The 19,281-nt window shown below is 37.6% G+C and overlaps 2 protein-coding genes across 2 annotated transcripts in view; one reads left to right on the top strand and one right to left on the bottom strand.

Moving 5' to 3' along the window:
• Positions 1-14,646, top strand: part of LOC122827053 (carbohydrate sulfotransferase 11-like) — a 33,669-nt gene extending 19,023 nt beyond the window's left edge. The window contains exons 2-4 of the mRNA XM_044109639.1: positions 4-80; positions 655-822; positions 1,579-14,646. Of these exons, the coding sequence (XP_043965574.1) occupies positions 4-80; positions 655-822; positions 1,579-2,262 (929 nt within the window). The 3' untranslated portion in view covers positions 2,263-14,646. The remainder of the gene's footprint in view (positions 1-3; positions 81-654; positions 823-1,578) is intronic.
• LOC122826755 lies at positions 2,765-13,758 on the bottom strand. The gene is made up of 2 exons (XM_044109037.1): positions 11,887-13,758; positions 2,765-9,057 (listed from the first exon to the last, which is right to left on the bottom strand). The coding sequence occupies exons 1-2, from the start codon at positions 13,756-13,758 to the stop codon at positions 8,971-8,973; spliced, it is 1,959 nt and encodes a 652-aa protein (XP_043964972.1). The 3' UTR covers positions 2,765-8,970.
• Positions 14,647-19,281: the final 4,635 nt, after the last annotated feature.

Below are 19,281 nucleotides of genomic sequence, written 5' to 3'. Positions count from 1 at the left end.
TAGAACCGGCCTTGAAGACTGGCAGCAGACCTGGGAAGAGTAGAAGAAGTCCTTTGCAGACCCTTTACAAAGGAGACCAGGTGACAACAAATATACACCTTTCTCTGAATTTGTCATGAATGCAGCAACCACAAAACATTTACAGCTGCATCTCCAAAAATGTTGACATAGTCAGAAAGTAGACAACCAGGAGGTTAGGAGGACCATCCATATGGTCCTCCTAAAATGCCAGAACAAGATAAAAAATAAATAAGTATTTTGTGGCTGAAATTCCAGCTGGAACTGCTGCTGCTTCTAAAGGCAATTGTTTTTATTTTTTATTTTTTTGCAAATAAAGTAACTGATTTTTAGATATATTTGCAAAGAACTTTGCAATATTTTTTCCTCCTCCAAAATCTACATACAGAAGAAATTAAATCGCAAGCATTTTGGACAAAAATTAATCTTGAAAAACCAAGAATTTGATTAGTAAAGGGACTAAACAGTTCTGCCTTTCACTAATAAAAATGACGACAGAAAAAAAATCTGTCTATTTCTATCAGTGAAGTGTTAAACGATGAGGCCTTGATGGATAGTGTCCGTCCCATTGCTTCTGTTTACAAGGCGTTTATGTTCTTGGTCCTCCTCTCACGCGACCTGCTTCGTCCTCATCAGAAGCAGCTGAAGCTGTCGGCAGCTCAGAAGTCCCTCCAAGGCCGCAGGAAGGTGCTGGAGCAGGCATGTCTGAGCCACACGAAGAAGCGCCGGGTGCTTTCGCCAGAGGATCTCAAACACCTCATTGTGGACGACAAACACGGCCTTATTTACTGCTATGTACCCAAGGTTGGTTTCTGTAGCATAAATCCCACATTTGTGGGGTTGGGGAGAGTTGATAATCAAGGACCAAAGAGGCTTGAAGGCAGTATTGTGTTCTACTTCTTTTTTCTTTTGTTGTCATAATTCATAAGTAATAATAAGAAGAGGTATGTTCTTCGATTAGCACTACAGTAACTTCCTTTATCTTCAGTTTCTGTTCATTAGATGCTGAATGGAACAGTTTTTAAAAATTTAAGTGAATACTGAGTAGTAGAATCACAGTGAGTCTTCAACTTGAAGAGAAAGTAAGGAAACCAAGCAACACCCAAATATTTTCACACCCCAATAATCTCTTCAAAACTTTAAACTTCTGTATCTCATTGGAGATTTTATTTGATAAACCAGATCGCATTTGTTTTGGTTGTGTTTACCCATAATGCCCTGTGATAGAGTCAGTTTCCTGCCTTTGGAGCGGTCTCCTCTTCACTTGCTGCTGATATGCATTCGAACCGCATCAAAGTTCACTTTAGCCGAACCCAGAGCTGGGTTTTTAGATAGAACAGAGTTTGCTATTTTGGTCCACATCAAAGTTCGATTGCACATTCACTCCTCCCCAAACAAACTGAAGATTCTAGTCAAACAAACTAGAGTTTCATTAAAGTAGACTAAACAGGGCTGGTGTGAAGGCACCCTTAGAAGTCTCTAGAACTTTACAACAGCCTAACTAAAGTGGATTGATTGTGTCTCACTGCCCTCTGTTTGTCTCTGTCGGATGACCTCCAGGTAGCCTGCACCAACTGGAAGCGTGTGCTGATGGTCCTCTCCAGCAACGGCCGTTACTCTGACCCCCTCGCCATCCCTGCTAATGAGGCCCATGTGGCAGGTAACCTCCGCACGCTCTCTGACTTCTCTGTGACGGAGATAAACCAGCGCCTCCGCAGCTACCTCAAGTTCATTTTTGTACGGGAGCCCTTCGAGCGCCTCGTTTCAGCCTACCGCAACAAGTTCACACGTAGCTACAACACCGCCTTCCACAAGCGCTACGGAACCAAGATCATCCGCCGGCACCGGGCCAACCCTCAACCGGAAGCCCTGGAGAAAGGAAACAACGTCTCTTTCCGAGAGTTCATCCAGTATCTGGTGGACCCCCGGACACAGCGGGAGGAGCCTTTCAACGAGCACTGGGAGCGGGTGCACTCCCTCTGCCACCCCTGTCTGATCCATTACGACGTGGTGGGGAAGTATGAAACTCTGGAGCCCGACGCTCACGCCGTGCTAAGGCTAGCGGGGGTGGAGGGTAAAGTTCAGTTCCCAACGTCTAGCAAGAGCACCAGGACCGACGGCAACATGGCAGCGCGCTTCTTTAAGCACATCAGCCCCTTTTATCAGAAGAAACTGTTCAATCTCTACCGCATGGACTTCTTACTCTTTAACTACACCACACCGGAGTATCTGAGGACTCGATGACTAACAGAGACAAGAGGATCCCACGTTCCATCCACGCTTTAGAGTGATGATTAGTTTGCACGTTCCAGTTTCTGTTGAAACGACTGATTCCTACAGAGCCCCTAAAGGGACATAGAGGAAATAAAGAAACATTCTCATGTGCACAAGATACTTTATCTTTATTTCTTCTATGTCCCTTTAAGGGCTCCGTAAATTCCAACCTGTTGGGGGAAACAAACTCCAATCTCTCAGACAGACAGTTTCCAGTTAGATGTAGGTGAATCACGAACTCTTACAAAGAGCTCGTGATTTTTTTGTGACCGTTTGATTTGACTCCAGTTGTCGTTGAGCCGGTGAAATGTGTCACACCAGCGTTTCTACTGTGCCCACTACAGTGATAATCCTCTTGTAGCTTTCCTCTTTAAGGAGAATCAATGAGCCATAAATGAAAGCCGGTGTTTTCCAGAGGAGCCGGTTCTCCTCTTTCGCTGGCAATTGAGCTGAGTGTGAAGTTTTCCTCGGATTGTTTCCGAGCCGTTACGGAAAGCCTTAATTTATGTACGTATGTCAGCACAGAGTATTTATTGTCGTGTGAAGCGAGGTGTGAAAATAATTTAAATGAAAGAACAAGAGGGTTTTTTATTTTCTCTTTTTCTCTTTTTTTTTTTTTTTACCAAATGTTAGAGATCAGATTAAGAAAGTGTTTTGGGCATCTGGTAGTCTTCTTCAGTTCAGTGAAACTCTCTACCCAGCATCTTTCCCTGCCCGTATTTAGCTCTGGGACTCTGGGGCTGAACAAACAAGCGCATAGCTGTGGTCACGGCGGGGTCCGGCCCAGCGCTCCCCCGGTCAGAGCCGCCCTTGTTAGAGGCAGCATCGGCAGACGAAGGGTTAAATCCACCTACAGCCCTCTGCACTGCAGCGCCTTGTTTCAGCAAAAACGCCTTGGAATTTCTGGAGGAATAATTTGGAGCTTACTATAGGAAAACAGCTTCTTAATGGGCTTTAGTGTCTCCTGCACCCAAAAGAGGAAACTTTGACACACTTTGTGGCTTTTTCTGGGTCTATAGGTTGGATTTTACTGCACATTAAAAAAGAAATGAGTAAGTGTTTAACAAGTACAGTCATCTGTCATTGAGTTGCATTGTGGGCCGTGCAGGCCCAAAGAATATGGATATTTTTGTTCTTTCTTACTTCAGCTGCTGGATCTCAACTTTAACTTTAAGAAAAGTGTTATTTTTGTATAATTTCTTTTGAAAAACAATTAAAGAACTGAAAGGTCTAGTGTGTAGGATGACACCCTGTCTGTTCACAAGTGCAGGAAGTTAAAAATCTTAAAACATTTCAGAGTAAGTGTGAGATCAGTGTTGCTATCGGTGTTGCTATCGGTGTTGATCTGTTGCTGCTGTTAGAACCAGTTCCTGACAGAGAACCACTTTCATGCAACACCCCTTAACACTGCTGGTAACTTTCTGTAGACAGTCCCTCCAGGATTTTATTTAATTTTTTTCCGGTCAGTTATTAATTTTGTGGTTCTATTGAAGAAATATTTGCAAATTTCTTCCAAAATCTAAATATAGAAGAAAAAAAAAAGGTTTTTCTTTGGATAACATAAATAGCTTGATTGTTGAATTCCCCACATTGATCACGGTATGACTTCAGTAAGGCTGTGGCAGCAGTGTAGTAGAAGTAAGAAATACTGCCACCTGCAGGTGGGAGTTAGCATCACTTAAACCCAATGTTTTTGACCAGTTTTACAAAAAAAAAATTGCAACAAACTCACAATTTACACATTGGTGTCATTAACAGCCAATCACATTTAACTTGGTTAAAAAAAAACAACAACAAAACATATTAGATATTTGGCCCAGAAAAATCCCCTGCTAGTCATTTTACTGTTACTGGGACTTTGTGGAGGGAGAGTGCCAGGCATTTGAATATGACTGAAATAATCTGTTCACGGTGGTTATTTTATGGTAACTTTGACTGTAATTGATTTTGAACCAATGACAAATGCAGAGAAGGAGTAAATCATCCAGTTAAAGTAAATATTTTAAAGTTTCATCTGTGGTCTATGCTTCTTTGGAACACATCTCTCAGGGTTTCATTATTTAATATTGAATGTTCCTCTCATTTTGTAGTGATCGTAATTCAGTTTCACAGTATTAACACTGACGATACCTAAAGTTTACAGCTAGAACACCTGCTATTAATTCCATTCTCTTCTATTAATGAAGAGACGCCTCAAAACTGAGAGAGCCGAGAAGTCTGCGTTGGTGATTCTCTTTCTAATTTGTCACAGATTTGTTGACGGCAGAATCATCTTATTGCTGAGGATTCCAACTTTTTCTTTTATAAAAGGAACAAGTCTGCCCCAATGTCATCCAATGACAGAACAAGGCTTCAGTCTCCCCTGTTGGGCTGGGAGATGTTACCTGCTGACAAACTGACTGGCCAGCAGAAATGAAGGTTCTGAAGAAAAAGCTTCTTAATGACCTAAATATTTCATTATGTATTGAGCCAACTTCTGTATTTGCTTTCTGCAGGAAACATTAAAGAACCAGTTTAATTTTAATGCTCCAGATTAACTGTTGTGGAAGTTCAGTCCTAAAGTTCCTCAGAGGTAAAGAGGTTATAAAATTAATCATTCAGAAAATAGGTTGGCCTACACTTCTGTTAGAGTCACTTCAAAGATGTGGCATGCAAACTTTCATTGGTGCAGATAGAGTGTCTGCGTAGTGTAACGAGAGTATTTGATTGACATTTGAATTTCAGGTCTGATGTTTTCCTGACTTGTGATCACAAGCCTTTTGATGTTTAAAAAAGTTTAAGCTATCCTGGATTGACCAGTCTGATCAGGACAAAATAATTTTAAAAAAGACTTTCGAAACCAAAACCAAACTTAACTCTCACCACCAGATATGCTTTATTAAATTTAACAATGAAAATACAATTTTCTACTTTCTGGCTTTCACTACCCGCTTAAGCTTATACAGGTGATCGTGGCAAAGCAGCTCACATAAAAGACAGTCGTTTTTATTAAAATAAAACAATTTACATGTAAGACATGAGACAGCACTGGAAGCTGAGGTGAATACATTTAGAAAGGCCTTCTCATAATAATGTGGCAGTGTCAACATTTAAATTCAGTACAAAGTTTTGCCTACAGAAAGCAGAAAACTGTTGCGACATTTCAAACACTTAACAAAAGTAGATTTAAGTAACAATACAGTCGACATTCATTTTGATTTCAAGGCAACTTGATGCTACAGATGAGCAGAGACGCACCAGTCAGGTTTTTACTGGCCTATACTGGTTTTCAGCTCCTGATCTGGGCCACCTCCTGTTTTCTTTGTAACCACTTTAGCATATAGTTATGCATGTAAAACTTTTTTTTAATAATGAACGAGTACATGTGTCACTTATTTGTTACAGCCAGTAGCTTTGAATCCAGAAGAAAATGAAGGGAATTGATCTTTGTCTGTTTTTTAAAATTTAAAAAAAATAATCTCTGTTTTTTTTGTTTACACAACATAAACTACTGACTAGAGACAATCAGGGGGAAAAATGGCAATTTTCAATCACTGGCTGTGACTGACTGGTGCATCACTGCTCATAAAACAAGTTTGTGTGCAAGTTCAATATCACACAATCATACTCTAAGTCAGAGCTGGATGATAAACCATATGTAAAAATGTAAAAATCCAAGAATAAAATGTAAAAGAAACTATTACAATAAATAACACAGAACATGCAGTTGGCAGCAAGTTAAATATTTCCCCTGAATTTTCTCATATTTTCTGCAGATTCCTTCAGCCATTCCCAAGTCCTGTGTTTGGTTGATGTCAAAACTGGAAATTTGTTCTTTGTTTTTTCTTCCATTTCCCAAATATGGAGAAGAACTGTATGGACTACTTTTTTATATCACATATAATCCTGGTAAAAGTTCAGAACACAAGCATTTTAGAGGTACAAAAAAAAAAAAAAACTTTGTGAAATCTCATCTGATTCAACAACTAACAGAACAATCCAGAACTCTCCAGATTTGGTATTCTGATTATAAACTTCAGGTTTGAATCATCCAGCCCTGTTTATAAAGACGTGTTTATGCTGGTACAACATAGCAGTGATCTATTTCTCCCAGAATAAGAGTGAGGATAAGAGTAAGGTTAGGTGAAACACAAACGCCGTACTGCTGCAGATTATTAAACAGTAGCTGTGTTTCCATTGCAAATGTGCGTAAAACTTTGTCAAAAAACAAATTTTTGCCATTTCAAGGTGCTCCACACAGGTGGAAGGTCTGCGATGTCGAATTTCTGCAGTTTTTAATGCCTCATGTAAAACAAGTTATCTAAAAATATACCGCTGACACATTTCCTACCTAGATAAGTAATTTTTAATCTTGAACAGTAGTTTCAAAATCAGAGCTATATCAAACATAGAAAAATGTTTTTTTTTTTTTTACTTTTCATGTATCAAACATACCTAAAAAAAGCAAACAAACAAACAAAAAAAAATGGAGAATTTTCCTTCCAGTTAGAGCCGGGCGATCTGACTAAGAAACATTTTTGTTTTCATACCAAATTCCTGATTTTAATTGATAATCACCTCCACCCCCCCAACTTATTTTCTCAAGAAAAAATTATAAATGACAAAAAATATTTGTGAAAACTGGCTTTAGTATCAGTCATCCGTTCTGTGAATTTGACCTGAATTGACGTTCCAAATCATTAGAAGCTCACATGACTGAACTACGGAAACCCCAGGAGTTCAATTAAATACTCAAAAACTAATACATTCGATTAACCGCTAAGTCTGAGTTATCGCTCAGCCCTAGTTCCAGTCTAACTCAGCCCTGGTTGTGGATCATCTGGTGGACAACAGCAGGGCGATGGGACGGAAACAGAGGAGTCCTGAATCTGACCTGAGATCTACAAAAATAATTCAGTGTGAAACTTGTGCAAATACTGTAATGTATAGTGGAGTGAGAAAGTTGTTGCTCCCTTACAGATTTCTTCTGTTTTTAATTTGTTTTTGTCACAAACAATTGTTTAAGATCAAACAAATATTAATGTAAGTAGATATAAAATGCAGTTTTTAAATGATTGTTTCATTTACTAAGAAAAAAAAAAACCCAATCCAAACCAACTTGGCCCTCTGTCAAAATAGAATCACATCTCTTGTAAAATAAGGAATTTATTCACTTTGCCTGGGCAATTAAGAAATCAATTTCTGACAACATAAAAATAGAAAAATCAGAAACCTGTAAAGGTTTAAATACTTTTACACAGCACTGTCCAGTAAGAACTGGCTTAGATTTCTTCTGTAAGCGTCTTTAAAAAAGAGTGTATGTAAAGAAATAAGATTTTAATGGTTCTGAGAACTGAACTACACTCAAACAAAAGCTGAAAACATCTTAGTGTTTTTATAGGAATTAAACCACAGCAGAAAAAACTCAAAAACGTTGTACAGATGGTGACATAGGTGGACTCATTCTCAGTGTTTTAATGGAAAAGTTTAGATTGACATGGAACAGAGAACAATGAGAGAATAAACAGAAACAAAACCAGTTGCAGGCCGTTGTTGTCTGTCAAAGCTCTGATGGTAGCTACACTTTGATGGGAAAAGGCTAAACTATTAATAAAAACCTGTTCTGAATCCTCAAACCTTCCATTTGTGACTTCAAAATAAACCTTTGAAATAGAAGCATGGCTTGTTTGGAACAAGGAGAAACTACAAAAACATGACTTCCTGCTGATTAAGGATGAATTCAAACCAGTTCTTTTTAGTCCACGTTAATCGAACTGGTTGGCCTAGAATGTCCGGTTCGTTTGAACTGGATTTCTGGAGAAGTACAGTGAAATGAGCTTGAATTATCTTGTTTAGTAATTTTACATCCAATCAGATTCTTTTCCACTTTTTGGTGCCTCCAAGGAGATGTTCAGAGGAGTGGTGAACGCTGCCTGCTTTGTTTAGCTGACAGCAAAACATGGATTTTTTTTTTTGGGAAGCTCCAGCTTCTGCTTTCAGAGGAAGTTCACTAACATGTGAGGCCAAATATCTTTCCCCACTCAAAGTTTCACTGGAACTTGTTAATAAAATAAATCTGCCAAAGAGAACAGAAACTAGAGCAGCTGTACATACAAAGAAATCCCTGCTTTCATCAGATAAAGATAAAGTGGTTGATTTGACTTTTAGTGTGTCCTGTTAAAGAGAATAAACTTTTCATTTCATGTGACTGAGAAAAGTCACATGAAATGACTTTTCTTTAACATGAGCTTTAACAAAAAGTTTCCTTCCGTTGAGTTTTGCTCGGCCTTCCTTTCTGAGAACAGCTACACATCAGTCGTCCTTCTTTGTGTCTGTAAACAGGTTTTACCTTCTCACTGTGGGATAGATTAGTCAGTATGGTTAAGAGCGCCTGGTCACTGCTAGTAACTAGCTGCTAGGAGACAAATTTATCTCTACTTGACTGAATGATGTGTTATGGTCTGGCTCTGAAACCATAACAAATTAAAGGGAAGCAACACATGGGTAAACTTAAAATTAAATTTATTTAACAAAACATAACTGGCTGGAGAGGAAAGGGAGAAAGGGGAGAAGGTGGCCAAGAGACGGAGAGAATGAAGGGTAGGTAGGAGAGGAGAGGGTGGGGCTTGTCGGAAAGGATGGTGCCTCTTAAGCTGGAGACACTGGCCAGCTGCCTCTCATCCCAATCAGCACCAATTGTCAGGATGTTAAAGACCCAGAGGAAGGGCCTTGGGCCGTAACACCCCCCCTCTTCAAAACAGGGTCCGCACTGGAACCCTGGACAACCTGTACGTGAACATCAGAAAAGAAAATTACATGCACTCACAATATCTCAGGCCAGCTGAGACCCAGCAAAACTTAGATCCCTTCCGGTCCCATCCATAAGTCACAACTGGTACCTTGAAGTGACTCTTAGACAGGTAGGAAAGAGAAATAAAGTTACTGACTTTATGCTCTTGACAAAGCATCGGCCATAACATTATTCTTACCCTTGATATGCTGAATATCTAAGGAAAAAGACTGCAGAAACAGTGACCATCTAACAAGTCTCTGATTTGGACAGCGAAAAGAGTTCAAGAAGGTCAAAGGATTATGATCTGTGAAAACAGCCAAAGGTCCTGAACCTACATAAACTTCAAAATGTCGTAAAGACCAAATGAGAGCAAGGGTCTCCTTTTCGATGACTGAATAATTCAGCTGATGCCTATTAAATTTCTTAGAAAAAAAACTCACAGGCCTTTCAACTGAAAAGTTATCCATTTGCAAAAGGACTCCCCCTGCACCAACATGACTGGCATCAACCTGAAGCTTAAAAGGTTTATTCATATCAGGAGCCAATAAGACAGGAGAATTGCACAGCATCTTCTTCACATCTTCAAAAGCCTGCTGACAAACAGAGGACCAAATGTATTTCACATTCTTTTTCAAAAGATCCGTTAGAGGTGCAACCACCGTTGAAAAATTTCTGCAGAAAGCCCTATAGTACCCAACTAAACCCAAGAATCTCATGAGTTCCTTTTTAGTTGTTGGTGGTGGATACTTTTCAATTGCTTCTACCTTTGCACTTACTGGACATACGCGACCTTGACCCACTTGATGGCCAAGATAAGTGACCGTTGCTCGAGCAAATTCACATTTGGCTAGATTCACTGTGAGACGAGCGTCTAACAAACGGTCAAACAAAGTTGTGAGTTGTTTTATGTGAGAAGGCCAACTATGAGAATAAACGACAACGTCATCCAAATACACAGAGCAACCTTCTAAACACCCAACAACTTTATTCATCAAGCGCTGAAAAGTTGCCGGCGCATTCCTCAAACCAAAAGGCATAACCTTATATGAATATAAACCACTAGGTGTAATGAAGGCAGATATTTCTTGGGCCCTTTTTGTTAAAGGGACCTGCCAATAACCTTTTAGTAGGTCTATCTTAGTAATGAATTTAGCATTACCAATCTGATCAATGCAATCATCCATACGAGGTAGAGGATATGAATCAGGTTTAGTTACGTTATTAACCTTTCTGAAATCGGAACAAAACCGATAGGTTTTGTCTGATTTTAGAACTAACAAGCAAGGCGAAGACCAGCTTGAACATGATGCTTGAGCAATGCCATTTCTTAACATGTAGTCAACCTCAGCATCCAGATGTTTCCGTTTTTCTGGGTTAACCCTATAAAACTGCTGTTTTATAGGTCGTGCATCACCCACCTCAATATCATGTTCGATCAGGTGTGTGCAGGATGGAACATCTGCAAATAAATCAGAATGAGATTTTATCAACTGAATCAACTCAAAACATTGAGCCTCTGGCAAATAGCTCAACACAGTGTCCAAGTTTTCCAGTACTTCAGAGTTCTTAAGACGACCAGTTAGCATGGCTGAATCTGGAACAGGCAACCCATCGCCATTCCATTCACTTCCAACAGATGTCGCCGTTTCACAAATACACACAGGGTGACTTTCATCCACCAATACAGACTCAGTACGAGCATGGTAAGGTTTTAAAAGGTTGACATGAACCGTTTGCTGTTTCTTCCGCCTGTTTGGCGTCGCAATGCGATAGTTTTGGTCAGACAGCTGTTCCAAAACTGTGTGCGGGCCAGAAAACTTGGCCTGAAATGGCGAAGTCACAACTGGAAGTAAAGCCAATACTTGGTCACCTGGAAGAAAAACACGATGTTCAGCTTTCTTATCATATAAACGCTTCATTTTATCCTGTGTAGATGATAACTTCTCTTTCGCTAACCGTGTAGCAGTAAAGAGTCTCTGCTTAAACCCATTAACATAATGCAACAGGTCTTGTGGTTGTTCAGCATCCTTAAGCTCATCTCGCAAAACTGTTAATGGACCACGCACAGTATGGCCAAACACTAAGTCATTAGGGCTAAAGCCCGTACTCTCTTGTATTACTTCTCTGGCTGCAAGTAATAACCAAGGCAAACCATCCTCCCAATCAGCATTCATCTGAACACAATAAGCACGAAGTAAAGATTTTAAAGTTTGATGAAATCGCTCCAGTGCTCCTTGGCTTTGTGCATGGTATGCTGTAGATTGATTATGCTTAACGTTTAGCTGCTTCAAAACCTGTGCAAACAAACGAGAGGAGAAATTAGATCCTTGGTCACTCTGAATGACTTTAGGTATTCCAAAAATACCAATAAATTGCATGAGAGCTCGGATCACAGACTTTGCAGTAAGTGTGTGCAGTGGATATGCTGCTGGATATCTGGTACTTTGGCACATAACAGTCAAAAGATACTTTGTGCCTGAACGTGAAGGGGGAAGAGGACCAACACAATCAATTATTAAGTGCTCAAATGGTTTACCAATAGTTGGAATAGGATACAGTGGTGCCCGATTTATAATTTGATTGGGTTTACCAGTCAGCTGACAGGTGTGGCAGGTTTTAATATAAGAAGAAACATCTTTTTTCAGCCGTGGCCAAAAAAAATTTCTCAAAATGCGGTCATAGGTCTTCCTAACACCCATGTGTCCAGACTCATCATGGGAGACCTGCAAAACCAAATCACGCCATTTCAAAGGCACCACAACCTGATAAACTGGCTCCCCAACAGCATTATCACCACATGGCATCCACTTCCTTAACAGTACCTTGTTTTCAACAAAGTATCCATGCGCATGGCTCTGCATCTCCTTAGCAGGTAATGCAGACTGAAACAAATGTTGAATTGTGTGGTCAGATCTTTGCTCCTGCTCCAAATCACTCTGTGAAATAGACAAAGGTACATCAGACAAACAAAAAGAGGACATCTGTTTATCTTTTTCAAAGTCTTCATCCTGATGTGCATCACTGGATGCTTTCATTGCGCGTGTTATAGCACATGCTTGAAAAACTTCAGGGTGTGATTTTTCATTCTCGTCAGGACCACTGCTGATCAGAGGTACTGAAACAACAACTGGAGACTCTGGTTGATCAGGCCAGACTTTACCTCCAGCTATATTGTTCCCCAGTATAACTGTAACACCAACCACAGGCAGTGCAGGTCGAACACCCATCATTACTTCACCGTCAAACAACTCTGAATGGAGCATGAGCTTATGTACTGGAACACAAAACACAGACATACCCAACACAGGTATAGACAATCCAGTGTCAGACTCATCTGAAAAAGGCAAAACTGATGCCAGAATGAATGAATCATATGCACCAGTATCTCTTAAAATGGTAACTGGCACTCTGATATCGCTGCCAACTAAAGAAACTTGTCCTTCCATAAGAAATGGTTTGTAAGAACTCAAGTCAGATTTTTCAGCAAATGGCACCTCAACCATTTTGTTAGAAGCAGTTAAAGAAACTGATGCAGCAAGTGCTGCTGGTTTAACCTGAGTTCCATTTTTATTTCTGGCTTTCAGCAAACCACAGTCTTTCTTCCAATGACCTTTTTTGTGACAATAATTACAAATTTTGTCCAGATCACGGTTACTGCGGTCTGAAAAAGAATGTGTTGAACGCCAATTTGGAGTGCTCATCCAATCTGAGTGTTCTCCACCAGTATCTTTATGTGTTAAAACAAAATCATCAGCTAACACTGCAGCTTCTGACACAGTTTTCACTTTCTGTTCATTAATGTACACTGCAATGCACGGAGAAATAGAGTTCTTAAATTGTTCAAGAACCATCAAATTACAGAGGTCACCAAGCGTTTTGACATCAGAAGAAGTGCACCATCGATTAAACTGAATCTCCAAATCCCTTGCGAACTCTACATAAGTTTTAACACCTTTTTTCCAGTTTCTAAACTTCTGTCTGTATGCTTCAGGGACTAATTCATATGCTTTCAGTATTGCAGCTTTAACCTTAGCATAATCCTGGCTATCAATTAAGCTTAACATTGAGAAAGCTTCTTGAGCACGACCAACCAAAACACACTGAAGCAAAACGATGCGGTCTGAATCAGACCAACCTCTTGTTTCTGCAACCCTTTCAAACAAACTGAAAAAAATTTCAACATCCTTGTCACTAAACTTGGGCACCAAACGCAAGTCACTCAAAATATCAAAAGTTTTACCTTTTGAGTCCACAACACAAGAGTCCACAGACAACTTGCCTTCTTTCATCAAATTTAATTTCTCACTTTCCAATCTTATTTTTGCCAATTCAGTTTCCTGTCTTAATTTTTCCAAAGCAAGAGCCTTATCCAAATCTGCTTGCTGCTGTAAATTCACCAAAGCCAACTCTTTTTCTTTCTCCAGTTGTATTCTTAATCTTAACATCTCTTTTTGCTGTTCAAAGTCTAAAAATTTAGGCTTTACAACCTGAGAACCCAAATCTTCAGGTCCTGAAGGCAAAGAAAAAATCCCCATTTCAATTAAGTTCTCCCTTAAAATTGCTTTAACATTTTCTTTCAATCGTTTGTCACCAACACATACATTATAGTGCTCAGCAATTTTTACTAATTGTTCTCTAGAACATTGCTCCAGAAATTCCACTGATGGAGATTTAATAAAATCTTCAACAGACATGACCAAATTCTTACAAGACAGTGTTTCAAGATGTGAAATAAATTGCTGACAATCCGTGCAATACAAAAACCAATCTGAACCCCCCTCTAACTGCCTATCAGAAACTAACTAGCTCAACCCTAGTCTTCAGAGATCAGGGACGGTGGGTACTTATGCACTAAATACCAATAGAGTGGAAAAGGCGACCAGAAAACTGGCAACCCCCCCAGCACTATGGCTGTGCCCCCGAGACAAATGCTCCAACCATATGACCTCACACTACTGCTTTTGAGCACATGAATCCCAAAGGGGAGACACGCTAAGTCCTAAAGGGGAATCAGATCAGCCAGACCTAATTGCACAAACCAGTCAACAATTAAACACTTACCACTGGAGTCATCCGATGAAATGAAAGCAAACAACTTACCCCAAGCCAGAGAAAAAGGAGGAAAAATGAAAACCATTTATCCAAAACTAACTCAAAATTCCCACACTAGCTTCCCAACTAAACTAACAAACAATGCTTACTATTTAACAAAGAAAGACTGTCACTCAAACTATAACCTAAACTTTGAACGAGCCCCCAATTTGTTATGGTCTGGCTCTGAAACCATAACAATTTAAAGGGAAGCAACATATGGGTAAACTTAAAATTAAATTTATTTAACAAAACATAACTGGCTGGAGAGGAAAGGGAGAAAGGGAGAAAGGGGAGAAGGTGGCCAAGAGACGGAGAGAATGAAGGGTAGGTAGGAGAGGAGAGGGTGGGGCTTGTCTTCTTCTTCTTCTCTTCTTCTTCTTCTTCTTTTTTATGGCGGTTGGCAAGCAACTTTTAGATGTGCATTACCGCCATCTACTGGAATGGAGTGTGGATCGGGACGCTAACTTTAAACACCCCCCTCAAACAAACAAAAAAAAAAAAAAAAAAAAAAACTTATATCTTTTCTATCAATTTTGTTTTCTTGAGATAATTAATTAAATAACTTATATCTTTAGAAGTAGAAATTTTTTCTAAAATATCTTGTAAATTTAACTGTAATTTATTTTCTTGTAACCGACTAATTAATTTCCTTCTCTCAACAGAATATTTTGTACAGGACAACAAAACATGCTTTACCGTCTCTTCTTGACCACAATAATCACAACTTCCAGTTCGATGTTTTCCTATTTTAAATAAATTACTGTTTAACCTTGTATGTCCAAAACGCAACCTAGATATAACTGTTTCCTCTTTTCTATTTCGTCCCGTTCTTCTCATTGCACCAACTTTTCTTTGAATACTGTACAGCCATCTACCAGTTCTATCTTCCTCCCACTGTCTCTGCCATCTTTCCTTAACCTTTTGTTTAATAATAGATTTGATTTCTTCTTTACTAAACGGAACTATTATATCAATAACACTATATTTTGAAGCTTGTTTTGCATATTTATCTGCCAACTCATTCCCTCTTATTCCTATATGTGACGGTATCCATGTAAATACAACTAATAAACCCATTGCTTGAATTCTATAAGTTATTAACTGAATTTCTAATAAAAGATCTGGTCTACTAATAGCGTGATTATTTTTCAATGAATATAATGAAGAACTTGAATCAGAGCATACTATGCTTCTTAATGGACGGACTTCCTCAATCCATCCTAAAGCTAAAATAATTCCCATCATCTCTCCGGTATAAACTGATACTCCATCAGTAATTCTTTTACATTTTTTAACTCTGAATTCTGGAACAATGAAAGACACCCCATTGCTGCTATTTGAGTTTTTAGACGCATCTGTAAAACTTGGACATATCCATAGTACTTATTATCTAAATATGATTGAACCAAATATGGATCTGAAATGTTTTCTCCTTTCCTTTTCTCCAACAAAGTCAAATCAACAACATTATTATGAAATAGAGATGGATAAACTAAAGAGGAACTGTTTGACTAATATTTATATCAGATAAACCAAAATCTTTTATAATATTTCTATCTCCCATCCAAAAGAATTTAATTTCTTCTTTTCTTTTTCCCAACTAGGTTTTAAAATTTCTTGACATGGATGATTTCCATCATGGCCTTTTAATTTTACATCCAATAAGTGGTCTTTAACTGTAATTCTCCTGAGATTTCCAGTGGCATTTCTCCCATTTCTATTAACAAAGCTGAAGTTGGAGTTGTTCTAACTGCTCCTGTACATAACCTCAAGGCTTGATACTGAATACTATCTAATTTTTTTAATAGTGTTTCTGATGCTGATCCAAATACAATACTTCCATAATCAAATACAGACCTTATTAACCCAGTATATATTGATTTCAATGCCTTCCTCTCAGCCCCCCATTCACTTCCCACCAAACACCTCATTACATTTAAAACTCTCTTACACTTATTAATTACTTTTAGAATATGATTTTTCCAAGTAAGTTTTTCATCCAACCATAAACCCAAAAACTTAAATTCCCTTACCCTTTCTAATTCATGATTATATATTTGCAGTTTTAAATTTTCAGTTACTTTCTTCCTTGTAAAAAATAAAGTCTTTGTTTTGTCTATAGAAATTTTAAATCCCCATTTAAATGACCAGTCTTCTATAATACTAATTGCTTCTTGTATCTTTTTAACAATGAACTTTAAATTTTTCCCCCTCTTCCATATTGCTCCATCATCAGCAAATAAAGAACACCCCATTCCACTCTCCAAATTGTCAAACATATCATTAATCATAATAGAAAAAAACAAAGGACTCACTATACTTCCTTGAGGTGTACCATTATCAACAAAAAACTTTTCTGACAGTTGTTGACCTATTCTTACTTGTATTGATCTATCTTGTAAAAAATCTTTTATCCAATAAAACATTGATCCATTAATTCCCATTTTTTTCAATTTAATTAAAAGTCCATCTTTCCACATCATATCATAAGCTTTCTCTATATCAAAGAAAACAGCCACCACACTTTCCTTATTAACTTGCCCTTTTCTGATTTCATGTTCTAGACAAAGTAAAGGATCCATAGTGCTTCTCCCTTTTCTAAATCCACTTTGACATTTTGATAAATATCCACTCTTTTCAACAAAGTAGTTCAATCTTTCATTTACCATTCTCTCCATTATTTTACAAATATGAGAAGTTAAAGCAATGGGTCTGTAACTTGCTGGATTTGATTGATCTTTACCTGGCTTTAAGATTGGAACTATGATTGCTTCTTTCCATGCCAGAGGTAAAATACCCACTTCCCATATCTTATTATAGAATTCCAATAAAACCTTCTTAGATGAATTGCTAAGCTTATTAATCATAATATAAGAAATATTATCTTTTCCTGGAGATGAATTTTTGATTTTCCTAAGGCATTGTTTAATTCAAATAAAGAAAAGGACTATTCAATAAATCATTATTTCTTACATTTTCTTCTAATAAATTTACATTTTCATTAATTGTACAAGTTCTTCATGCGGTTTTCTTCTGCGCTTAAATTATTACAACTATGAACTTTAACAAATTTTTTAACTAACATATTTGCTTTCTCCTCCTCAGTCACAGCAATAACATTTCCATCTTTCAGAACTGGATATCCATATTCCCTTCTAATTCCATTCATTCTCTTTATCATTCCCCAGACTTTTGAAATCTTTGTTTCCCTACCTACAGAATCACAAAAATTACTCCAAAAAACCTTTTTTGCATTTTTCACCGTTCTTTTAACAAGAGCTTGTGACCTTTTATATTCAATAAAATTCTGAAAATTCTGATTTCTCTTTAACAATCTAAAAGCTTTATTTCGAGATTTAATTGTTTTATCTACATTCATTATTCCACCATGGACAATTTTCTTCTTATATTTTCCTTTTTTCCTTTGGATTGTTTCGAGCTGCTCCTAAAATGGCATCACAAATAGAAGAATTTACCATATCAACATCCAGCTCTACATTAACTTTTGCATCTCTTCATCATTTATTATTTTATATTTTTCCCAATCAACATTTCCAAATATCCATCTTTCTAAGGTCTCATTAACAATTTTTCTATTTCTTTACCAATTTCAATATATATAGGATAGTGATCACTCCTATAGTTGATTCTCTTAATATTTTCCACTTACTAATCCCGCCAAATTCTTTGAAGCTAAAGTTAAATCTAACGCTGATTCTGATCCATTTCTAATATTAATTCTTGTCCCTTCCCCATTATTAAGACAAACCAGATGTTTTCTATCCATTATTTCTTCCACCACTTCTCCATTTGCATCATTCCTATTACCCCACAAAGTACTATAAGCATTAAAATCCCCAACAAATGAACTTTCTTCCTATATTTTTAAACATTTCCTCCATTTCATCTAAATCCAATTTTTACATGGATTATAAAAAATTTAATATTTTAATACTTTCTTTATTAATCCAAATTTCCACAGATAACCATTCTAGTGAAGCTCCTTTTCCTAAAAATCTATACTGTATTCCTTGTTTAATAAATATTACACATCCTCCTCCACTTTCTTGTTCCCTATCTCTTCTAATACTATTATACCCTCTTATGACAAAATCTAACTCTGGTTTAAGCCATGTTTCTTGAATACAAATAATATCTGGTTTATTTTCCAAATAGTTTAAATATCCTTTAAATTCTTGACCATTTGCTAATAAACTTCTTGCATTCCATTGTAAAATAAGCATTAAATTCTTCCTCCACCTTGTTTCCCATCTATTTCAAGCCTTTTATTTATCAACTCCCAAGATAAATCCTTCACAGCTAGAAATTTTTCTGCACCTTTCACTATAATCTTGATTTTTTCAGTTTTCTGTTTCACTTGATCAGTACAATTAATGACATAAGCCATGAATAAAATTAATTTATCCATTGTAATTTCCATTCCTGACATTGTTCTTTGACTTGGCCCAAGATTTGGACTAGAAGACACTTGCTGGTTTTTCTGAACTGTTCTTTTTTCTTGAACACTTTTTGCTGCCTCTGCATAAGTCATGTTTTTAACTACTTTCAGCTGTTGAATTTCTGCTGCCTTTTTTCTTGCTTCACACCCTCCATATGCTACATTATGCTGACCACCGCAGTTACAACATTTCAACTGTACATCTGCTCCACATTCATCATATCGATGATCTCCACCACATCTAGCACATCTTTGCTTCCCTTTACACACTGATGCAATGTGACCATACCTTTGACATTTGTAACAGCGCAAGGGAGGAGGAATATAAGGTCTAACAGAAAAACTCAAGAAACCAATTTTCACTTTATCAGGAAGCACATCACCTTGAAACTCCAGAAGTATCGAAAAACTTTCTATTTTCTCCCCATCCACAGATTTTAACAATCTTTTCAATCTCCGCACTTCACCACCATGTATATTTCTTTTAAGTTTTTCTAAATCTTCCTCAAGCGGAATACCAGTGATTACACCACGTGATACTCTGTTTTCTCCAACAATTATCTTTTCACTCACAACCTTTTTACATATGTTATCAATTTGCATGCTTTTATTCTTTTGTTCTTCAGACTTACATTTTATCAACATATTACCATCTCTCAAGATT

This window comes from Gambusia affinis, linkage group LG01 (assembly GCF_019740435.1).
Source record: "Gambusia affinis linkage group LG01, SWU_Gaff_1.0, whole genome shotgun sequence".
Lineage (NCBI taxonomy): Eukaryota > Metazoa > Chordata > Actinopteri > Cyprinodontiformes > Poeciliidae > Gambusia > Gambusia affinis.
The sequence above is the reverse complement of the archived record's forward strand: the minus strand, read 5'-3'. Positions and strand labels throughout refer to the sequence as shown.